Here is a 23,124-nt window from a genome sequence, read left to right as displayed (position 1 = left end):
ACACATGGCAGAGGAAGGTGTCAAGGGACCTGTCTTATCTCATCCCGTCTCTTCATCTATCACTTTCTTTTTTTCGCCCCCTAATCTGGCATTATTTCACTCTCACCCCATCTATCTGCTGTTCCCTCACAAGTTTCAATCTCACCTCTTGTCCACTTGACCCTCCTCTCTACATTTACATCAGTTCTATGAATCTATATCCTCCCTACAGCAACGTATGTCTTTATTAATGCAGAGATGTCTGACTTCCTTGTTTGTTTGTTTTTTGTTTTGTTTTTTTACCACTGAAGGCAAACCTGCCCCTGCTGCAGAGAGAGTTGCTCCACTGTGCCAGGTTGGCCAAGCAGACTCCAGCTCAGTATCTGGCCCAACACGAGCAGCTTCTCCTGGATGCCAATGCCAGCTCGCCGCTCGACTCCTCCGAGATCATGCTGGAGATGAATGAGCATGGCAAGAGGAGGACCCCTGACAGGTAGCAGCTCTACATTAAACGCAAGCAAACACATACACAGGTCCTTCAGAGGCACACATACATTGGCAGACTCTCTCACGGCCAGCATATATGAATTATTTCAAGGTATTTCAGAATGCCAAGCGACAAGGGGAACTTATAAATCCTCTGTGTGGGAGGCGGAAGTCTGGACAGCCCTGATGCCAGGACAGCTCTGGGAGGGAGGGGTGAGATAAATGCAGAGTAGGAAAAGAGAGAGAGAGCCAGAGAAGAGAGAGATGGCGTAAAGTAAGTACAGTAGATGTCCTCAGCACAACCTAAAGACCAACAGTGAGCTGTGGTGTGCAATTGTCCCACATTTCTCCTGAGTGCTCTACTTTATTCATCCAGCTAAAAAGATGACACAAGAGCAAATTAACTGCCATTTCCTTTTCTTCCCCGTTCTGCCTTCATCTCGCACTTCCTCACCTCTCTCGCTCACTCGCTCTCTCTCCCTCCCTCTCGCTCTGTCGGACTGCCTGACCTGCGGGCTCCCAGCAGCTGTCCATATGTCAGGGATGTGTCCAGATGGTGATGTGCTGACCATAACACAGAGCACATCCTGAGCGGGGTGAGGGGAGGTGGGCGGTGGTGGGACGAGGGGTTGGAGCCGAACGTGCAATCCCACTGTAATCCGCACACCTCCGCCTCCCGACCTGTGGCTCACACGCAGCAGGCGGGGCCCGGTGGAGGAGGGGGAGGGGGGCTCAGGCTGAGGCAGGGCCCACGTCCCGCCAGCTGTTCCTCTGATTTGTCAGATATTAGAGCAAGGGATGTGTACGAGTATAACAGACATGCACAAACATGTGCAATGATAAGTACGAGCACACACACAGAAACACATATCATCTTCATGCTGCCGCGTTGCATTTATTCGCCTTTGATCCCCAGGACGATAAAGAGTGATTTCCATCCGAATGCGTGGCTATTGCCATCCAGCTAAACAGATTAATATCAACACTCCCATTTAAACTGTCCAGATGGCTTGAAAACACAAGCACTCACACACACGTGCACACGCACTCGCTTCAAGTACGCAGACACAAATGAGTGTCACCGAACATCTGCCAAACACACAGCATTCAGCCCATATTGCCCCTTAAGCCCGAGAGCAGGGCGGGAGGGAGAGGGGAGAAATACTTGCAATCTAAGAGTGAGCTGAGGGATATTCAGATTAAGAGCTCGAGACGAAGGGTGTACAGTTGGACTTGGCTTTGTTTGATGCATATGGCGTACAGCTGTGCAAAAGCTTTGGAGGGCCACTGGCGCACTGTAACTGAACAACAAGCAGCTCTCAGCAGGGATGCATGTGTGAGAATGTGTGTTTATATGCACCACGTGGGAGTTGTTGAAATATAAAAAAAACAAGTTTGTGTTTCTTGCCAAAGCTCCTCAAACAGGTACAGTCCCCAGTACTGGATGCTCCAGGCTTTGAAAATAAATCGTTATGACGGTTTATAGAAAATTGTGATTTGCCATTTGACAGATTATCTGTTGAGTAAATGATGCGTTTCAATTCATGAATTTTCTCATCATTTGTCTCAATAGACTAACACAATCTGACATGATTAAATGAATTATATCTATTTGTTCTACATGTCTTTACTGCTGGCCTTTTTTCCCCTTGATTTTCAGAGCCTCCTGGTCCTTGCTGGGGCATGTTTTCCTGAACTATGAAGTAATACACTGGCACTGCTTTTTTAGCCTGGCAAAGCCATCCCATGGTTTTCACATTACTCATTGTGGTCTGGCCAGGTCGTAGATGGACTAGCTGCAGAAATATGAAGTTAATTCTCTTCCTTCAGACTTTAACATGGTGTCAAAAATCAGTTTCTGAATAAAAGTGAGGAAGGAAATGAGCCGTGCAGCTGCAGATATATCTATATTTATATGAGGGTAGCCACGTTAGCATCAAAACAATTTCTGATTGGTCCAGCTTTTATATGAAGCAGCTGGATCGATTGTTGGGCGTACATTTGTGGAATAATGGTAAATGTGGTAGTGGAAACAGAGCTTAAGAGAAATAGACTGACAATTGCATTCTTGCAAATAAGCATGAATTGTATAACACAAATCTGTTTCGTTGTAGATCATCATATACCGCACATCCCACAGCTGGAACAATGTCTGTGTCCCACCAGCTCAGCTTTCATCCCATGAAGTTGTGTTGCAGACGTTATGCTTGGCTCTATTTTCTGTTCTGTTACTGTTGAACATTTAATCATGTTTTATCATGTCCTCTACAGGACCAAAGACAGCTCAGACAGAGATGGGTTGCACCCGGAGCACCTGGCAAAGAGGCCCTGCACCATCAGCCCCAGCCAACGCTTCAGCCCCAGCACGGGTCTTCCTGCTCACCCGCCTCCCAACGGCCTCCCCACACACCCTCCTAACGGCCTATCCCACCCACCCAACCCCCAAATGGGACCCCAGCACTATCGCTTAGAAGACATGGCCCTGGCACACCAATACAGAGACGCTTACAGACATAATGAACACCGCGACGCCCGAGACAGGCACCGGCAGACAGGTAGGACAGAGCACTCACAGCAGCAGATACATCTACAGGCCTGCAGTCAGTTATAAGGTCAAGACTGTGGGCTTGTGTACGTGAAAGTGGGGTGCATGTGGAGAACAAAGGCCAGTTGTCTGTCCAGTGTGATAATCCTTGTGGCAGGGCGTCTATATAAAGACCACAGCCATACATGCCCATGTGCTACAACTGTGGCAACCATATATGCCTTCATTCTGCTTTCCCAAAAGGAAAGAGATGAATTCTTAGCCAAACTGTCTCACCAATTACACATGAGGCTGTAGCATAGGCGCACAAGTGCCTGCCACCACTTATTTTCTTTGATATTAATTATGTGATCACCGAATACACTGCTGTATCGTGGATTTGATGCTGCATGGTGTTAAAGCGTGAAAAAGTTTTTGTCATAAATTGTTTGGATAGTCTGGTGCTCCTAATCAGCTTGTTACGAGGAAGTGTAATTTTATTTATATAGCATATTTCATATTAAAATGCATAGAGCAAGAATAGAATAAATAAAATCCAAGGAAATAAAACAATAACAAGAAGGGAAGGGAAAAAAATGAATCCCTTGCAGCGCAGGAAATTAATGAACCCTCACAGACATGGATATACACAGACACTTGCGCAGTTACTGATCGTTAAGTGTGAGATAATAGAAACATTTTGAAAGTCATGATTTGGTTCAGGGTTAGAAATTTGTCCAGTTTCCCTTTATCAAATGTTTAATTTTAAAGGAATCAAAGTATCCACCCTGGACTGGTATAGTATTTTGGTGCTTGGGGTCAGAAACACTGTATACTGTTGTGTGCTGAATCTAACAGAGACCCACGTGTTTGTATTTTAGCAGTGCATGGAGCCCGCCAGGAGGAGGTGATTGACCATCGTCTTACAGATCGAGAGTGGGCAGAGGAATGGAAGCACCTTGATAATGTACGTATCAGCCTGGTAGCCATGTTCAATGTCCACCACCTCTTTGTTTCATTAAAAAAAACGGAGCTAAGAGGTCAGCAGGTGATTAAAGTTGTTTTTAGTGCTGAAGATGGTATGCAGATGACAGGGAGAAGAACTGTTGACAGACAGAGCGGCCCCTGTCCCATCTGAGTTAGCAGTTGACGGACAGCTGACCCTAGAGGTCTGTGCCAGTGTCGTGAATTTACAACAGACAGACACCTATCTGGCTTCCTGGCACCCAACTCCATGAAGACAAAATCGTGTGTGCACACTCACACACACACACACACACATATAGACGTGCACACACAGAAATAGGGCCCCAGATGGAGCTCAGGACCCAGCAGAGAGCAGCTCCAGCTGGGGAGAGCAGCTGAGACAAGAGCTGCAGTCATGGAGAGAACCGGCCAAGCCTGGACTCGTGCCAAATTAGAAACACTTCACTGAAATAAATATAGCTAACTCAGAGGGGAGGGAGTGGAGCGACAGAGGAAAGGAGGCAGAGACAGAGGGAGGGAAAGATGAATGGGAATAATGATATGGACTGAATGTCAAACATGCTAAACCCATTTAGCAGACCTGGCCGCGGCTGGAATCGCAGAGCGGTGTGGAAAAAAGTGACACTGTTTACAACGGCGCGGGGGAAAGGAGAGAAAAGAGAGGAAATCTGTTGAGCTGGCAGAGAACGGAGCAGAAGGGTGGAAGGAATTGGCTGAACTTTTTCATCAGCAGCCCAGCTGTTCTGTTAGCGTTGTTGTGATGCTCTCAGATGTTGAAATTCACTGACGAGCACACAACCCATGAGCAGATAGTCCAAGAAGGAAACGCACGCATCTGCTAGGAGGGAGATTTACAGCTCAGTGGCTCCAAAAGTAACTCTTTCCTTTTTGAAGGGCTTTGTTTCGATGACCTGTGGAGTTTTATTTTTGGATTTATCAAGGATCATTTCAAAAACTAGTGTGAAAATGTTCCTTTTGGGATGATCTAAGCATTCATCACTTATTCATCACTTGAAATAAATGCTTTAACCCATCCTCAATCCTGCAGCTCTTGAACTGCATCATGGACATGGTGGAGAAGACGCGCCGCTCTCTGACTGTGCTGCGCCGATGCCAGGAGGCCGACCGGGAGGAGATGAACCACTGGATCCGGCGCTACAGCGACGTGGAGGAGATGAAAAAAGGTGGGAGCAACGGACAGCACTGCCTTCCTCCTCCTCCTCCTCTTCCTCCTCCTACTCCTCACCACAACTCCTCCTCCAACACAGCTAGCAGCAGCGAGTCACTGCCCATAGGAACTTCCTCGGCTGCTGAAAGGCAGACAGGCAGACAGACAGGTAGACAAACACACACAGGGTATGTTTGGCAAAGCAAAACACTCACAGCAAGGTAGGGCTTATTTGAGATGCCTTGATATATCAATTTAGACACAAAAAGTCAGTTATATTATCTTATTTTCCTGCAAATTCACAAATTTGGCTCATACTGTGAGGCAATACAAATCTAGTTGCAACATCCTGCATCTGATTGCACCCTTATGCCACCAGCATGCTCATTCATAATTAAGATTTGTATTCACTTCTTACTCCCGTACTCCCATTCCCTCCCAGAAGTGGCTGAAAAAGTTGATGACGGCTTATTTACTGATGTTGCCAGACACAGAGTTTGTACTGGTTCCAACACATATAGAATTGGAAACTATAAGGGAGAGTGTTTGTGCAAATCAAGAGTTTATTGCTGTGTGTGTTGGTGTGTATGCAATTGAGGCTGAATGTGGGCTTGTGCTTGTGTGTTGCAGAGATCCATAGAGACTTCTTACACAGGCCTCCTTCAGGATACCTGCCAGAAGAAATCTGGAGGAAAGCTGGTAAGAGCCAAGCATCCCCCTTCTCTCTATTGTCTTTATGATTGACCTCACACAGACTAACAAAACACACACACACACACACACACACACACACACACACACACACACAATCACCATCATCAGTCTTCAGGGCCCTCACCCTGGCTACAGAGACAGACAGAGCAGAGGCCTTACAGCCGTAGGTCTGTCAGGGCAGAGGATTGGAGGCCTTCTGTGTCATTAGGGCTAAATGCCCTCCATCTGTCACCACTATGAAAGGCCACTGCAGTTAAAGCTGCAGTGAAAATGCAGTCACCTGGCCCAAGGCAGGCCGCAGCAGCGCAGCACAGGTTGGAGATTAACAGGCCTCCGTTGACTTAAGAAACACACACTCTGAAGTTTTTATACCTCTTTTTTCATCTTGTTTTCTAGCCTCATGCGCTTGACACAAACTTATTACTGAGGTGAATCAAATACAGACATTTAGATATAAGAACAATTTTTGGCTCAGTTTGTAGCCAAAGGGAAGCAGGTGGGAGTGTTGCATTGCACTGGGCCGTCTTGTACACCGCGTGTTAGATAGAGTCCATCCCAGGAGTCATCTGGCTCAGCCCTGGTTCCACCCCAGTCCCAGCACTATTATGTTGCCGTCATACTCCAATACCCTGCGGAGGAAAGATGCTGCTGCTGTCGGCAAAATACTGTGCTGCATTTTCACCTGCAGAAAAAAAAGCTCTTTTAATTGCAGTTGTTTTTCATACAGGTACCACAAGCATCCCGCTCTCCCCAGCACTAAAGCACCTCCAAAACAGGCAGGGTGAGTAACATATCTCACTCACAACATCTCACCTCTAGTGCGTGTGTGTGTGTCTGTGTTTGTGTGTGTGTGTGTGCGTGCGTACATGTGAGCATGTGTCACCTCTATCTCAGCAGCCAGGTAGTCTGTCTGATGTAGCTGCAGAACCTCTTGCTTTTAATTAAAACCAGACACGTATTCTGTGGTCTGGTTCAGGTTGAGAGACTGCAGTGCTTTTGAAAAACAAGATCTGAAGTGTGAAAAAGCAGACAGAAATAACACGTCTCAGGGACTTGCCAAATCCCTGTGGAATTAAAACGTTAATATTGCTGCCCCCGTGTTTTCCATTAAGTGCTAATTGCCCCAGCATCTGCTATGCAGTCTCCTTGATAAGAATTAATTAAATTTGCAAACTAATCTTAGTGGTGCATGCATTAGGCCAGATAATTGAGAAGCTCAGGATAATGCAGATAGTGTTTGCAAGGGAGAGAAGAAAGAGGAAGAGGAGGGGTGTAAGAGAAAGAAAAAAAGGAGTGGAAATGAAATGAAGGGTAAAGGTAGAGAAGGGACGAGGGGAAAGCATTGAGACACGTGTGAGTGTGACTGTATGTTGATTGGACTTCCAGAACTTTTTAGCACATGAGCATAAGAATCAAGCTCAGGCAAGCACACACAAACATACATGCACGCACAGCCATGTGCATACACACAGCAAAGTGTATATAAGCCCCTCCCCCAGCCACTGCCTATCTTTTTGCACAGTAGCTTGAAACAACTGGAGTGGAGCGGCGAGGAAAAGTGACAGTTATTTATGAGTTCTCCCTCAAACAAACACCGACTGGAGGAAACGAGGAGCAGTGGAGAGAACAGTATCAGTCTCACCTCCTACTCGGCTGGCCTAACACACCTGGAGAGGCACTTGTGTGCGTGTCATTCGTGTCCCACTGTGTGTCTACGTCTAGGGGGGATGGGGCAGGAGGGAGAACAATCGTTTAATCTTTAAAAATGCTGCTGTCTTTAATGGCAGAAGAAAATGCCAATTTTACAATTCTACCTTGTGATCGCAACATATGGTATGTTGCGATCAGCATTTGATTAATAAATAGTACATATTTGGCAACTTATTCCTCAGGGGTATAAGGCCCTATGAGGAATCAAGCACTGTACATTTGTTGTGCACCATGAGGCCAATAATGAAAGACGGCAAAATGTAATCACTCCTTGCCTCTCACAGAGAAGGGACTGCGGGAAGTTTCTATTTTAGACTGCCATCTGGAAAGGAGTCTACACACCTGCCTGTTGTAAAAACACAACCTCCTCACTCATGCAGTTTGTGCTTGTGCTGGATGAACAAAAGCCCTGTGATAAAATCTACATGGTAGGAAGCCCTGCAGCTGAGATTTTCATGCCCACCGGTGTGGGAAATTGTTCACCCTTCATTGTAAACTCTCTCTAGCAATTTCTGTTAAAATTATTATTATGACAAGATGACAATCATGCAAACATGGAATCCCACGATGTTGGATGAACAAAACTTCACATCTTCACATCTGCTGTTGTCAGCACTGGAAATTATTGTGGCCAGACGTGTTGGAATTAATTATTGAAGTCTGGCTGTTTCCCTTTTCTGGCGGAAAGTTTTAAATCTTGGATGATGTACATCTGTTCGCTGAAATACGACAAGATGGCAGCTTAAAGAGCCTCAATAAAGGATGATAGAGCGCACAGGATGGGACGACGGTCACAAGCAATAACACCTCTCTCTCTCTCTCTCTCTCTCTCTCTCTCTCTCTCTCTCTCTCAGAGGAGGCGGTGAATGAGGTGAAGCGGCAGGCGATGTCAGAGCTGCAGAAGGCGGTGTCGGACGCTGAGAGGAAGGCTCACGAGATGATTTCAGCCGAACGCTCTAAAATGGAGAGGGCGCTGGCCGAGGCCAAGAGACAAGCCTCTGAGGATGCACTAACAGTCATCAACCAGCAGGAGGACTCCAGTGAAGTGAGTACCACAGACCCCCCACTCACATTTTGCCTCACTCCCCTTTAAGTCCCTCACCCTCTGTGCTCCTTTTTAGCAATCTTTTGCTCCATCCATCACCCTTCGCTTTGTTCCCCTATTCCTCTAAGTTACCCTTTGCTGTGTAGTCCATACAGCTGGCTGCACTTGGGTCGGTGCTGCACCATGTTGTCATGATTACTGCAGGAGCAGTCCAGTTGTCTGTGTCCATAAAAGCAGACAGACCCAGATGGTTTGAGCAGAGTGCCAGGCTGAGGCCATTACAGAGCAGTTGACCACCACCACCTGCTGGTAACACAAACCAGTGGTGCTGGACCAGGAATTGAAGCCTTTAAGAGTAACAGAACAAACGAGAACAGGATCATGCAAATAAACTAGACTACAGGAATTGCTTTTTTTTTTTTTTTGGTTTCAACATTTATTTGTGTAAGAAAGAGAAAACTGTGTGATATCCTGGGACAAAAAAGAGACTTATTTTTATCAACCCACTCTCTCCCCACTGTCTCACCAGAGCTGCTGGAACTGCGGGAGGAAAGCAAGTGAGACGTGCAGCGGCTGCAACACGGCTCGCTACTGCGGCTCCTTCTGCCAACACAAAGACTGGGAGAAGCACCACCACGTCTGTGGTCAGGGCCTGCAGGGGCTGCCGGGGGGCAGCAGCGTCCCTCTAGGCACCCCCTCGTCCACCTCCTCAGCGTCCTCCAATGCACCCCCCACCCACTCGGAGAGCACTCCTCCAGGACCCCTGTCCCTGGCAGGCCAGAGCAGTATCGCGGGAGGGGCTGGCAGCGGCAGTGGAAGTGTCTCTGCCAGCCCCAAGGAGAGCAGTTCCAGCAGTGCCTCTCGCTCCACTACTCCAGCTACCCCCGCCCTTCTGGATGCCACCTCTCGCTGACGTCTGACCCTTTTCCCTTCCCTGCATACTGATGCGACAGTGCCCACACTCCACATAAAACCAAACTGAGGAATCTTCATCGCACACTGCTCCCTGTCCTCCTCCCCCACTTACATCCTTATTTCCCTCTTATCCTAAACTCTTCTTTAAATCTTCTCACTACCTGATGATAGACTTGTCACCCCTCGCCCTCCCCCCAAAAAATTACTTTTTCTGTCTTTGTCTATTTCACAACAACAGCCACAAATACAAAGATTCCAGCCGGGGGTTCAGTGTAGTGGAAAGCATGAAAAGTATCTCCTATCTCTGTGTTCGGTCACAGAAACATATCAGATGTGTTTGCTGAAAACATGAGCTTTGACTTGAAGGTGTGATGTGCCCTCAGTAACGGAAGCACGTTCAATGCTGTCCACGTAAGGACACAAGACAAGGGCTGTGGTGAGGCAACATCAATGGGGGGATGACTAGGATGATTAGCACTTGGATTGGATTTCCCTTTAATTTAGCACCAATGAGAGAACAGTGCCCAGCCCTGACATGTGCACTACTAGTCCTAACAGTTCACTGATGTGGCATTTATTCTACAGTGTCCGAATGGAGACACATAATATCTTCTTTCAAATGGATGAGGGAAAGGGACGCAATTAATTCCTCAGAAACACAGCCTAGTATTTATTAAATGTTTCTTTCTGGCTTTAAGGGAAAATAAAGAAAAGTCCAAATATCCTAAATAAGAATAACAGTGATGATGCTGATGCTGATGATAACGATAATGATATAAAATGAAAAAAATGAAAAATGAAAATAAATTAATTTTAAACTGCTAACTACCTTGCTAGCGAGCCAAGAAAATCTACACCGGACTCACCTCTCTGCACCATTGTGAACCCAAATGAATTCAAAGATGAAAAACAACATGATCCAAACCTTTGTATTACACTGCCAAAGTGAGTAAGTAAGCGATAAGGAGAAGCACTCATCTTATAACCAAACGCAAAGCAACATCACCTCCTCAGCAGATAAGCCAGCCCTGAGAGGACCAGGCTGCAGAGAAGCTGCAGAACGGGAACCAGAGATAGTCAGACATTTGAAAAGAAAACAAAAACTGTGACCTGCTTTGATCTGCGGCTGCCTCCTGCAGTCTGGACGAAACTACAGCGACTCCTCAATGATGGCCCAGACTAGTGAATATGGACAATGCTGTGAACTTGCCTACGAGAAAGACTTAAATGAAATGGATGGAAACCCTGCCACAGTGTGATTTTTTTCTTTGTTTTGCTTTTTTTTTTGTGAATGGTAACAGAGAGGACAGAGAGAAAAAAAGAGGAAAGGAAAAGCTACACAGCCTCAAAGGAGATGAAGATTCATACATGGCAACGGAGCTGCCAAAAAACCTCAAAACAAGCTTGAAAACATTGTCCGAGAAGGCGTTGCATATCGCAGAGACGTATGGGAAGATGGTTTGTTAGTCCTTTTTTTAAAGCTCCACGACGAGGAGATATTTCAAGGAATAGCTGTTACCTTTACATTCACTCCCTCCTTTTCCAAAGCATGATAAACAGATGAAAGAGCCTAGTGAAGGGCGGTGTAGACTTGGTTCTCCTCTCTCTTTCTACCTCCCCTCACCCCACACCTCCCTTCTGCGCTCTTCCCCGACTACTTGACTTCAAGTCTGCCCCTAACTGCAGCCTGCTCTGGACGAAGAGCCTCAGGGCGGCCGTGTGGGAGGGGCTCGAACCTGCTTGTAGATATTGTTCCTCTTTTCAAATTTCAATAATGTCTCTTGTCGCTGATGTCCATATGTGCTGCCCTTGTGTATATCCAGAAAGATGGACTTTGTTTTCGTTTTGTTCCCTTTTGCTTTTCCTCCTTTGAGTTTGGGCTGAACAGTGAGGTCAGAGCAAGGACTCTCGTTTATGAGAGGAAGCCCCACATTTCACTTATTGTTTGATTTGTTGTATCTATATTGATGAGATGAAACCCCTCTTGTAGAATATTTTGTATTGCTCGCATTGTGAGACAGTGAGAGGACGGAGGTGCAATATGAAGAGAATTCAGCTACTGAATGGAACCTCAGCAACTGCCCATAGGGTGTCATATAATATAGATACATATAAATATATTTAAAGTAACATCAGTAACTTAATGTGAATGTACATAGTATTTAAAGAGGTCCAAAAATGTGTTTGCCAAATAACAGAAACCTTTAAAGATTAATGTCCACAATATGATTTTCTCACAGTTCATTTCTTTCTCAAATTTATCAATTTTCCTTCTTGTTTTTCTCGCATACAAGTTAAACACTTACAATTTTCACTCAAATCAAAGTGTCACGTGACCCTGAGTGGAGGAGACTGTTGGGCAGCAGAGGTAAAGTGGCTCCATACAGGACCACGGTGCATGTAGCTGAAAGTGGGTAAAAACAGATGAAGGGTGGATGGACACTACAGGATTTCCAGAACATCCTCTCAGTGAGTTAATTTTGTTCATGTTTCACTTTAATCTTCTTCATTTGTATGGGGTGGCACAACTGGGGCTAAATGACGTTGTTGTCATGAGTTTCATTCGCCCCAGACCAGTTTACATCCTGCAAGAGGGGACTCAATGGTGTGTATTGACAGAAAATACAGTCCAAATCTTGTCAATAGTTTGGGGAAAAAAAGTGTTGCCTCAGTTTCAAATTTAGTTCCTTCACACCAAATTTAGGAATTGTCAAAGGATATATCACGTCGAGTGTTCTGTTTCTTACCAACCTTTCGGCTCAAATGCCACCGTAGTGACCCTCTGTCTTGGTCCTCATCAACCTGTGTGTGTGTGTGTGTGTGTGTGTGTGTGTGTGTGTGTGGGTGTGTGTGTTTGTGTGTGTGAGTGTGTGTGTGTGAGTGTGTGTGTTTGTGTTTCTCCCCTGAGATGCAGGACAAACCCTTACTGTAGGAGGAAGTGATATGCCAGTGTTAAGCTACAGTAAACCTCAAACCTAATTTTGATACCTGATTTCAGAAATGTTTCTTTTTTTGGTTTTTCCGATTATCGTTTATTTGTAAAGATGCAGTCTGAGCATAAGCTGAAGATCTGGGACGAATCTTTATTTCCAGAGAGAAGCATTGCCTCTTTGGAGGTTATTTTCTGTTTTTCAGCCCTTCCCAAATGCCCCAGCAATATGATCACCTCTGGTACACACATGTTAAACAGTCTCAAGGCTTTTACTTAAAGCAACAGATGGCCTCTAGCAGCCATGCTCACACAGAGCTCTTTATTGATCATTGCAAACCTACATGATTGGCCTCATACATTCTTGGACCACATTTAGAAAAATGCAGCATCATTTTTTTTGGACTATCTGATACATCTAATTCAAATGGGATAAGCTACAAGGTACCCCTGCATCTGTGTGTAGCATTTACGTGTGTGTTATTATTCCCTTGATATGGTGTTGACCTCAGCCTTTTTGTGCCCTTTTCCCCATTGTCTGATTCCTACTACTACCACAGACCACTCTTCAAAACCCCCCCTCACACAAGCTACCTCCTGTGACCATACAGCTAACCACCAGGAGAGGTTGACCTGGACTTTGAAAAGCTGGGCTTAGAGCAGACGTGGAAACGCACATTCAAAAGCAAAACTGAAGTGCTGAAAGGAACTGCCATTACTCCTGATGCAGAGGAATATTTATTCTCGCCAGACCTCGCATTTCTGATCACATCCCACCACCCAAACCGAATTTTTAACACACATTCAGTCAAACCCACATGTTAAACAACTGAACACAGAATCAACCATGACATGCCATTTGTTGTCCAAAACCAATAAAAGCACAGACCAAAGTACTCCTGCATTGCCATAGTCGGCTTTGACACAGTGTGTATTGACAGACCAGAAATAATATGGTTGGAGCTCCACTACACCAGTTAACCAAAGTGTCTGGAATACACACAATCAGGGCACAAGAATAAAGAGCACGCTCTATGAACCGGCTGAGTCAAATGTGTAGAATTCGTATTCAAGCAATCAAAGCGCTTGTTGTCTACATATTGAATCGCGCTTCTGTAAAAATAATGGAAGCATCTCCTTTGGAAAGGCCTACTGATTGCGTGCTCTTACAGTTACAAAGCCTTGCAGAGATAAAATGAATACATGGTGGGTGTGTGTGTTTGCATGTGAATGGTGTTCTGTGTGTGTGTTTTGGTAAAAAAAAAAAAAAGATAAAAAAAAAGACATCAATTTTTTTCGTGCGTCTGAACAAACTACTTGAAACCTTCAGAGCTTTAATGAAACATCCCAGACAGGCTATAGCGGCAGATCGATTCACAATATGCAGCAACAGTTAACGTGCAGTAAAACACAGCGTTTGCATCCGCATCAATACAACATCGTAATGGCAGTTCCATTCAGCTCGAAGTGCTTGGCGTGTGCCTCCTCGTCTGCGAGTAAGCCCTCACATAACAAAGCCAAACCCAATAGACCTGTTATAAATGACCAAAACGCAACCAAAAGCTACAGCTTTCCTCTTCAGATTTCACTTTGGTTAAGGTTTTTTTTGTGTGTTTCGTGGGACATGAGGCTGCAGTCCCGTGAAAAATGGGAGCTGCTGCAGAGGAAAGACCAAAACTTTCCACCTCACTGAGACTCTCCCTTCCTCATTTCACCAGACTGGATACAAAAGATCAGATACACGTTCTGCTCAGCTGGCTGCACGCTCCATTAAGCCGTGAAACAAACGAAATCCGTGTCGAGGTGTCATGTGCTTTTCTCTGTGAGGATGTTATAGATGGCAAACGCATAAGGGCTCCGCTGTTGAGGATACCATCCAAGGTTCTCGGAACACTTTACATAAGCCACTTTTCTATTTGTTTAACTATGTACATGATATGGGCAAAACGCATGTTTAGAAAAGACAAATATTAGCAGGTTGGCATTTGTCTCTCCCTACCCCAACCAGTAACTCTACCAATGAAGTTTCAAGGCTCATCTGATGTGATGGTGACACGTCCTTCCTGTGAAACGGGCACTGATGAATAGCTACAGTAGAAAGCTAAAGTGGCAAACAGTGGATACAGCACTTGTTTCCCCAAAAGCCATGGCTCAGGATGGTCCTGTTTTTACCTTTACATAAATTGAAAAAAGGTTTATGGTTTTATATGTGTAGGGAAGCATTCTATACTGTATTGTGCAATACATTATTACAGAAAAAACCTGTTTCTGTAGGAAAGGTTGGCGCTTTGAAGATCTTTCTCCTTTTCTTTTGTTTCCCTCTTCAAAAGGTCCTGTTGCCGTTTTTAGATGAAGTTAACTGTGCCAGAAGAATTAAATTCTGATTTGTATTTATTTCTTGCATGCTTTCCTCCCTGTTGCTAATACCGCTCTTTAACTGTTCGCTCTGTTGGATGTGTGAAGCTGTAAAACATTCTAATTCAGGTTATTGTCTGTGTTGAACAATGTAACTGTGTAATTAAAACATGAAATGAAATATTCATCACTATTGTTGCTTTTCTTCTTTACACGCTGGCATTCAGTGCTCTGAGACAACATCCTCACAGGAGGAAAACGATCCATTGTTGTTGACTCAAAGTTATTGCGTGAACTTCAGGAGTTGTACGATTGCATTCCTTCATTTCTACAGAAATATGATAGTAGCACATCGAAACATCATGCTGGAAAAACAACATAACTATTAAATATCTTATTAAAACATCATATGTACCACACAAACAAGCTCACTGTCTTTGACCTCACATTACTGTCATGTATATTTATAGTTTGAAAGATGCTACAGACTTATAAACATGCACAGTGCTTCTCAAAGGAGTTCACACATCTTTACTCAACTAATTAATAAATGCATTTGATCTGATTACATCTATTGAAGGTTCTTAACCCCTACGAGCTGCTGGTGAGTCAGTCATTACAAACTTGGGGTGAATATATATAAACGTCATATAGCTTCAATAAAGAGTTAAAAATAACTGAATGGATGCAATACTGCAACACGCAGTGACCTTAAAGTTACATCCAGGGACATAAAAAAGGAAAGCTTATTGTAATTATTTTCCCATTTCCTCTGCTTTCAAAATTCAGATTTTATTGTATTATTTTCTAGTGAAAAGCTGCAATACTTCCCCCTACATGCATTTTGAATTGGGTTATTTTCTTCTTTGTATAACAGTCACTGTTACAAGTTTTATGGGGACTATTTCATCATTGGAAAGTAGTTCCAATGAAAACTGTTGGCAGCAAGATCAGTTTAGGACCTGGACATTTTGGGCCTTGTGCATCAGGTCATTTCGGGTGTTTTTAGAACATAAAACCAGAACTACTGAAGCTTTTTCTTATTTATACATAATAACTTATTTTCCCAGTGGTGTGATATCAGAAAATTTGGGGTTTATAAGAGCATATGTCATTTCACTCAAGACATTTTGACATGTTGCAGGAGGAAAAACACAGGGAATAATAATAAATAAATGAGGGCTGAATTCCATTTAGCTGCTTCGGTTTCAGGGCCCTGGTGTCTTGCATGCTGGCTCGCTGCCACACTGTCATGACTAGTGATGGGAATTCTTTTAGTGAGCCACATCATTTGGTTCAGCTCAGCAATAAGAGCTGGTTCTTTCAGCTCCCAAACTGCTCTCCATTCAGGACCACTTCTGGCTTTTAGAATTCAGCCAAATTTAGCCATTTTTATTAGCATTGGTATATGCCACTCAGCGGAACTGTACTAACCCTGAGGCCACTGACTGTGATAACCAAAGTGAAACGTTTCTGGATCGTGTTTTACATATATGTTATAAGATCATCCTCTATATTCTGTCTGGTATTCATTTATTTAAAAATTAAAGAAAAGAAAGAAATCTAGCCGACACCCATCGTTCACTAACAGGAGCTGGTCACCACTGGTCGTGACTTGCTGGGACACTTGAATCAAACAGAGCCGTACTTACTGCTATTAGCTATACCAGTGCTTCCCTTCACACCAAAAAGTGTGAATAAAGCCTTGTATCCAGCCCTTCAGGAAGCTTATATTAAATATGCTAGATTGATAGCCATGTATTACTAAAGGACTGAGTAGTAGAGAATTTAAAGGAGTTTACAGTTTGTGTCTCTTCACATGAAACGTACATATATTTTGTTGAGTTATTTTCTATGTTTTTTTATTGTGTATTTGTTCTTTTTCTACGTCTCCTTTTTATTCTTGCTGTCCGTAAAAACTAAATTTCCCGGTGTAGGATCAATAAAGTTGATCTTATCTTATCTTATCAAATGACATCAAGGATTACTGGAAAATTTCTTGAGATTTTTGTCAAATCCCACCGAATTCCCCAGAGAAAGTCAGTTTTATTTTAAAGATTTAACCCATTTACAGCACAGGGGGGTGAGGTGTGGAGAGGGATGGGTACCAGGGGCAGAGGAGGGGACGGACCCCTCGTTGATGCGCCACTGGGACGTGGACATCCTCCTCCAGCGTCTGCCTCACGTGCGCGCTCCTGTCAATCAATCCAGCCCGTCGTGAGCCTCACTCACAGGTGTTGTCTATTAGCCTAGCTCATATGCTGTCAGGTGCCGCGTCCGCGGACCATCAGCCCGCTTCCTGACTGTGGGGGACGTTTTTTCGTGGCGCTTTCCTGGGCAGGCTGTAGTCGGCTTTGCAGATGCCATGTTTGAGCAGTGAGCATGGCGGAAAATCATCTGGAGTACGGCTACCTGGAGGGCGAGCCCATCGGGGAGCATTTCGCCGAGGACCCGGTGGGTATCATTATGTTTGTCGCGGATCGAAAGGCGGCCGTCACGTTCGGTCGTGGGGACGCGCGTCGGCGGGGCGAGCGGCGATTGTCACGTTGGACAAACAAGCGCAGAAAGGAGCTATGCTATGTAGTATCGTCATATCACTGATGGACGTTATGTGCAAAGAACGAAATCAGTGAGCCACATCCCGTTATAAGACGCTGTGTGACTTGTTCGGCGTGGAGCCGAGCAGGTGCACTGCATGTCTAGGCTGAAGAGCACACAGAGTGGTTGTAAACGATGGCTCAGGCTCTCGGATGATGGGGAAAAGCCTGTTTTACGCATAGACGTGGTGCTAAAATCCCAGGCCAGCTACATGACCTTTTACCTGAGCAAAATAAAATGTGCCAGATTCAGATTTCAGCATGTTTTTGATTGAATGAGCTCATCTTTGGGAACATTTGGTGCTTTTTCACATATTTGCATAGACAACTTTTGTTCAGAAATAAATATGTTGGCCAAGCAGTCCATACCTTCTGGTTGTTTGTTTCACATACCAAACCAGAAAATCTTGTAATGCAAATCAATAAAAATCCAGGCTATCACTCTGTATCTTATATACATATATATATCACGATCAATACAGAGATGGGCAACACCTTAAAGAAAAAGCCTGCAGGACATTCAGATGTTGGGCTTTAACGCTTCTCATCATGGAAGCACCATTAATCAAAAAGATATTCTCTTATGTGGTGTTTCGGTGAGCCAGAATATCCTAAAGGTGTTAATTTGGGTTGAGACCTGCTACTCCGAAGGCCACAGCATGTGATTCAAATGATTTTCACTTTCAAACCATTCAGTGACCTCTTGCGCCCTTTATCCATTATGCTTCTGCACACATTGACTCAGGTTTTCCTTTTAATTTGTCACCAGTCTAGTTTTCAGTCCCTGCTTCAGTCCACAGTGACTTCATCCTGTGGTTTCCGTGCTTGTGTTTTCTCAGGAGCTGGCGGCCATCAAGGCCAGGGTTCAGGAGCTGGAGATGGAAGAAGAGACGGAGAGACTGAAGGAGGAGGAGGAGAGGTGCGACGCAGGAGATATGCAGCTCCTGACCAGCAGCCCTCGACCTGGTGAGACAGCCCAGGGGTCTCACCCGCCTCGTGGGTTGTTATTGTGTCACATTGTTGCGCAGCCGAATGCTGATTATGCGTTTGGGAAGCCTGGACAGTGTATTCTTAGCCAGGTGTGTAGCATCGCAGCCTCCAGGCAGGTGAGGTAGCCACATCCTCCACCATCTGGCTAACACCTGGGACACTTCACATGTGCCTCATCACTGCCCAATGAGATGAAGCAGTGAGCCCCAGAGAACCAGAAGGGTCCTCCACGCTGCCTGTGGCGATTTTCTGCCTCTGTGCATCTCATCCCTCTCGCTCTCCCCTTCCTCTCTTTTGGTTCCTCCTCAGAACAGAGATGCGATCAGACAGGAGCCAGATTCTGAGATATGTACATATTGTCACAGATGATGCAAGAACTAGATATGTTGGTGAAAGTAATCATTGTGTTCATTTCACCTGCCGTGGCCCCCTGCATAGACGGTACATTCTTTATATTGAATGCACAAAAGCAGTGTATGCAAGTGTTTTCATATCCTCCACAGGACCTTTCTACAATATGACTCCTGAGGAGAGGATAGATGCAGACAACAGATCAGTCTATGTAGGAAATGTAAGACTTTTATATCTGTCTTTTCTTCATACTGAGCATGTGTTTTTCACACCTCTGATCTGACACTCTGTTCAATAAAATCCCAGGTAGACTACGGCGCCACCGCAGATGAGCTGGAGATCCATTTCAACGGCTGTGGTCCTGTCAACCGAGTTACCATCCTGTGTGACAGGTTCTCCGGCCATCCCAAGGGGTGCGTTCAACCTGTGCATACGGCTTACGCTGTCATCTACCTGACGATGTTTGACCGCAGAATACAACTGTTGGCATCCAGTTTATCTTTGGTCTCTTCTCTCTCCGTTTCACAGCTTTGCTTACATCGAGTTCTCTGATCGAGACTCTGTGAATAGCGCCATTGGTTTGCATGAGACGTTGTTCAGAGGAAGAGTCCTTAAGGTAAGGAGCATTACACTACATTTCAGTCTTGGAAGTCTTTGGAAGGAAAACCCTCAAACTGCAACCCTGATTCCAAAAAAGTTGGGACGCTGTGTAAAACATAAATAAAACAGACTTTTTGCTAATCCTTTTTGACACATGCTCAATTGAAAACAGTACAAAGACAATACATAATTTTTTTACCTCGTCAGCTTCATTGAGTTTTGTAAATATCTGCTTATTCTGAATTTGATGCAGCAACATGTTTCAAACAAGTCAGGACAGGAGCAACAAAAGACTGGGAAAGTTGTGTAATGCTCCAAAAACACTTCCACAGGTAAACAGGTTGATTGGTAACAGGTGATAGTATCATGATTGGGTATGAAAGGAGCATCCTGGAAAGGCTCAGTCATTCACAAGCAATGATGGAGCGAGGTTCACCACTTTGTGGACACATGATTGTATAAAGGAGATTACTACATGGACTCAGGAACACAGTTTGTTTGCAAATGATTACATTCTGTTTATTGATGTCCCAACTTTTTTGGAGTCAGGGTTGTAGCTACACACAACTGTCAGTCAAATCTCAGTGATAATGCACACACAGTCTACGGCACCCTGGATACTTCACTGTAACGCTAGATTTTAGGATAGCCCAAGTCAGCCCAGCTGTTTGATTTGGTCAGGGGAAGGATGTGGTAGGGTGTGTTTTAATTCAGTTTTAGTTTGGTGGCGCTCAAGTGATGCCCATATATAGCCTGCAATTCAGCACTTCCTCTGACCATGATTCATCATCCCTTGAATTGAGAAATAACATTTTGTCCTGTATGGTCCTTTTAAAGCAAACCAGCTACAGCACTCATTTAGTTTTCATTTACCCTCTTAGATGGGTGAATTGCCCTCTTTCTATGCATCAAGACACTTTGGTTTTTCTGTTCAGTCACTGTTGAATAGCACACATGACGTCTTTTTAAACACTAATCAATCATCCTACACAGTAAAAGTGAAAACCAGTGTTCTTTGGCTTGCAGGTGATGCCCAAGAGGACCAACATGCCAGGCATCAGCACCACAGACAGGGGAGGACACCGAGGTGGCCACTCCAGAGGCAGAGGCCGTGGTTACCGTCCACCCCGATACCAGAACAGCTCTCGAGGCAGGTTCCGGTACCAGTCAACCAGGCCACAACATCAAACACCCCACCCTTACTATGGAGGCCCCTCAGTGGGAAAAAGACAGTGGGGACACATGGACTACCATGAACAGATGCCTAAACGTTACCCATGTCTTCTTCTCATCACCCCACCGTCAGAAGAGTTGGGGGCAGGGTCGAGTGGACAGCACTACCCTCAGCAGCGCTAGCAGTACCCACGGTATACATACTAAAGTGGGCAAATAGAACTGATCATTTTAAATAAGTGTTTCCAGGCATTACTGAGTTGAACATCGTGCGAGAGATAGCAGAGATGACTTTGCATCCCTTCATCAGTCCTTCAGTAGGTAGATGTGAAGAATGTAGACTGGGGTAAGAGGTGTTGCATTATAAGCTTATGTTGCTGTGAATGCATGGGACAATCCTCGAATTGTTATGCAGTTTTTGTCTCAACATTTTTACGAATCGATGCGAATGTATTGTGTTACTGCCTGCAGTGTTATGTATAAGTCGCCCCTATGTATAACTTATAAGTTCTTTGCTATGTAAGTGAATGAATAAATAAAACAATGATCCGGTGCTCCATTTGTTGTAAAATGACATGCATGCAGTGATATGCAACAACAATTCAGATTTATTACTTATGCATTTCAATAATGAAGACAACATGTGAACAAAAGGGATCAGAGGTGTTCTGTACAATGGAAGCTCAGGAGAAGGGGCGGAGGGGACGTCAGCCAGTTTGCACCATCATTCCAGATACAATGCCATCGAAAGCCCTGGAGAATAATTTTTTTGTCAACAATGAAATATTGCTTGATTAGGAAATGTTTTTTTTTTCTTAGGCATAAGTTTCAAAAGAATAAACTCACTTGGACTGAATGGTGTCCCCGGGATTGTGGAATGGGTTGCACATTACGTCGGTAAAAGAGTTGTGGATTTTTCTAAACATCTGCAATAGAACAAATTATTTAAAGCGTTAAAAAAAATTAGAAATTAAACATTGCAAAATGTATTGCTTGTTCATGTGCGTGCTCATCCTAAACTCAGGTTTCTTAATATTTCTAAGGTTTACAGCAACATGGTTTAAGTCTGTACTTGCACACATACTGTATAACTAGATTAACATCCTGACAAAGAACGGTTTGTAGATGTGTATTAAGCAATGCAAAAATGGCGTGTGGAGGATTACACTTGTTGTGCTGTGTTTGATTAAAATTAGACAAGCAATCATTGTAGGCTCAACTTACACTTCTAATTTCATTGTCTCGTAATGATGTATTTGAAGAGTCAACAACAATGACAAATTTCACCTTGGAGTTGGTCACATACCCATATCTAGTTCACCAGTTAAGTATATTCGGTTTCCATGCAAGAGACTATCTACAGTATGTGCACTGAGGTCTGTTAACTAAGATGCTATTATATTATTTTACAGCAAGTCTCATACACTTAATACAGAGACTTAAACCATTTTACAACAACATTAAAAGACATGCAATGGTCTACACATCTAAGAATATGGTCATGCAGTGTATTAGGATTTCAGCATGTTTCTTGGTTAGCAGAGGTGTGTACATTTAGTTCAGTTCTTCAGATAAAGATGTGATGGACAATCTTGTTAAACGTATAATTAACATTAGATCACAGTCTAAACCCCGCAAAAGAAAGATGATCTAATTAAAAGATAAGTCAGGTGCTTGGAGTCGTGTCTTGAGGGTTTTCCTAGCCCTTAAACCTTAAATAAAATACAATAAAATAAGGATACACTTTGTAGTCTTCAGTGGGATAGAGCAGACCCAGGTAGAGCTCCCTCTGGTCTCCCAAAGATTTGCCCACCGCTGAGATCTTCTCCTCCACCACATCCAGAGACGTGTGGACTGTGTAGTGAAACTTCAGCTCATTTTGAGTGGGCACACTGCGGATATACAGCGGGTAGTTCTGGGAAGAGAAAAGCAAAGAGCGCAGACACACAATAACGAACCTGTTAAAAGCAACGCGTTTAAACTGTTGGCACAAAACCTCATCAACGATGTGGCGAATGTAACAGCTGGCAGCCTGAAACAATGCTAATGTTGCTAGCTGTCAACGTTAGCTCTGTTTGTTTATTTCAACCTGCTGGACCTTCTGGCAAACACAGAAAACTGACATTTGCTTAGAGACGATTATAAGAATAAGGAAAATATTTTAGAATAAAAAAACAGGCAATAGATAACACCTGAGCCATAATCAACAGGAATCGTTACCTCTTTTGCGATCACTGCTATGCACACCGCCATGTTGCTGCTCCTCCTCTGACCTGTCAGATGCTGTCACGTGAGACGCTGCATTCAAACGCTGTAGGAAAAGTGGCAACACACAAGAGCAGCAGATTTTTATATATCATACACACCGTCATTATTCTTTTAAGTTATTTATATTGTAAGTATTATTGACCAAAACTATTTTGTTACCTAGTCATTTTTTTATTCTTTCGGACAGCATCATAATAACACGTAGATTCCATAGTTACCAAAAGTCCTTGAATGCACCTAAAATCAGGGAACAATTTTAAGTTTATAAGACTTTATCGATTTAATCCTATTGTATAACGCTGCCGCATTCATAAACCAAGAGAATTGAAATCG

At 44.1% G+C, this 23,124-nt stretch overlaps 3 protein-coding genes across 8 annotated transcripts in view; 2 read left to right on the top strand and 1 right to left on the bottom strand.

Moving 5' to 3' along the window:
* cbfa2t3 (CBFA2/RUNX1 partner transcriptional co-repressor 3) overlaps nucleotides 1-13,773 on the top strand; it is a 40,391-nt gene extending 26,618 nt beyond the window's left edge. For 2 of the 6 annotated variants that reach the window (XM_041954952.1, XM_041955376.1), the window contains exons 5-12: nucleotides 291-472; nucleotides 2,737-3,020; nucleotides 3,871-3,956; nucleotides 5,025-5,313; nucleotides 5,775-5,843; nucleotides 6,586-6,639; nucleotides 8,423-8,613; nucleotides 9,134-13,773. In XM_041954952.1, the coding sequence (XP_041810886.1) occupies nucleotides 291-472; nucleotides 2,737-3,020; nucleotides 3,871-3,956; nucleotides 5,025-5,313; nucleotides 5,775-5,843; nucleotides 6,586-6,639; nucleotides 8,423-8,613; nucleotides 9,134-9,526 (1,548 nt within the window). In that variant the 3' untranslated portion in view covers nucleotides 9,527-13,773. The remainder of the gene's footprint in view (nucleotides 1-290; nucleotides 473-2,736; nucleotides 3,021-3,870; nucleotides 3,957-5,024; nucleotides 5,314-5,774; nucleotides 5,844-6,585; nucleotides 6,640-8,422; nucleotides 8,614-9,133) is intronic. The other 4 variants (XM_041955288.1, XM_041955039.1, XM_041955209.1 and 1 more) reach the window with 4 other exon arrangements.
* Nucleotides 13,774-17,135: 3,362 nt separating this feature from the next.
* On the top strand, nucleotides 17,136-21,001 carry pabpn1l (PABPN1 like, cytoplasmic). The gene is made up of 6 exons (XM_041935248.1): nucleotides 17,136-17,266; nucleotides 18,249-18,375; nucleotides 18,903-18,970; nucleotides 19,057-19,163; nucleotides 19,279-19,366; nucleotides 20,377-21,001. Exons 1-6 carry the CDS (start codon nucleotides 17,195-17,197, stop codon nucleotides 20,704-20,706), a joined length of 792 nt encoding a protein of 263 aa, XP_041791182.1. The 5' UTR covers nucleotides 17,136-17,194; the 3' UTR covers nucleotides 20,707-21,001.
* Nucleotides 21,002-21,055: 54 nt separating this feature from the next.
* On the bottom strand, nucleotides 21,056-22,976 carry trappc2l (trafficking protein particle complex subunit 2L). Its single transcript, XM_041935260.1, has 6 exons — nucleotides 22,951-22,976; nucleotides 22,744-22,834; nucleotides 22,266-22,438; nucleotides 21,748-21,835; nucleotides 21,370-21,449; nucleotides 21,056-21,276 (listed from the first exon to the last, which is right to left on the bottom strand). The coding sequence occupies exons 2-6, from the start codon at nucleotides 22,774-22,776 to the stop codon at nucleotides 21,231-21,233; spliced, it is 420 nt and encodes a 139-aa protein (XP_041791194.1). The 5' UTR covers nucleotides 22,777-22,834; nucleotides 22,951-22,976; the 3' UTR covers nucleotides 21,056-21,230.
* Between the last annotated feature and the right edge of the window lie 148 nt (nucleotides 22,977-23,124).

Source organism: Chelmon rostratus, chromosome 1 (assembly GCF_017976325.1).
Source record: "Chelmon rostratus isolate fCheRos1 chromosome 1, fCheRos1.pri, whole genome shotgun sequence".
Lineage (NCBI taxonomy): Eukaryota > Metazoa > Chordata > Actinopteri > Chaetodontiformes > Chaetodontidae > Chelmon > Chelmon rostratus.
This window is presented reverse-complemented; position numbering and strand designations above follow the sequence as displayed.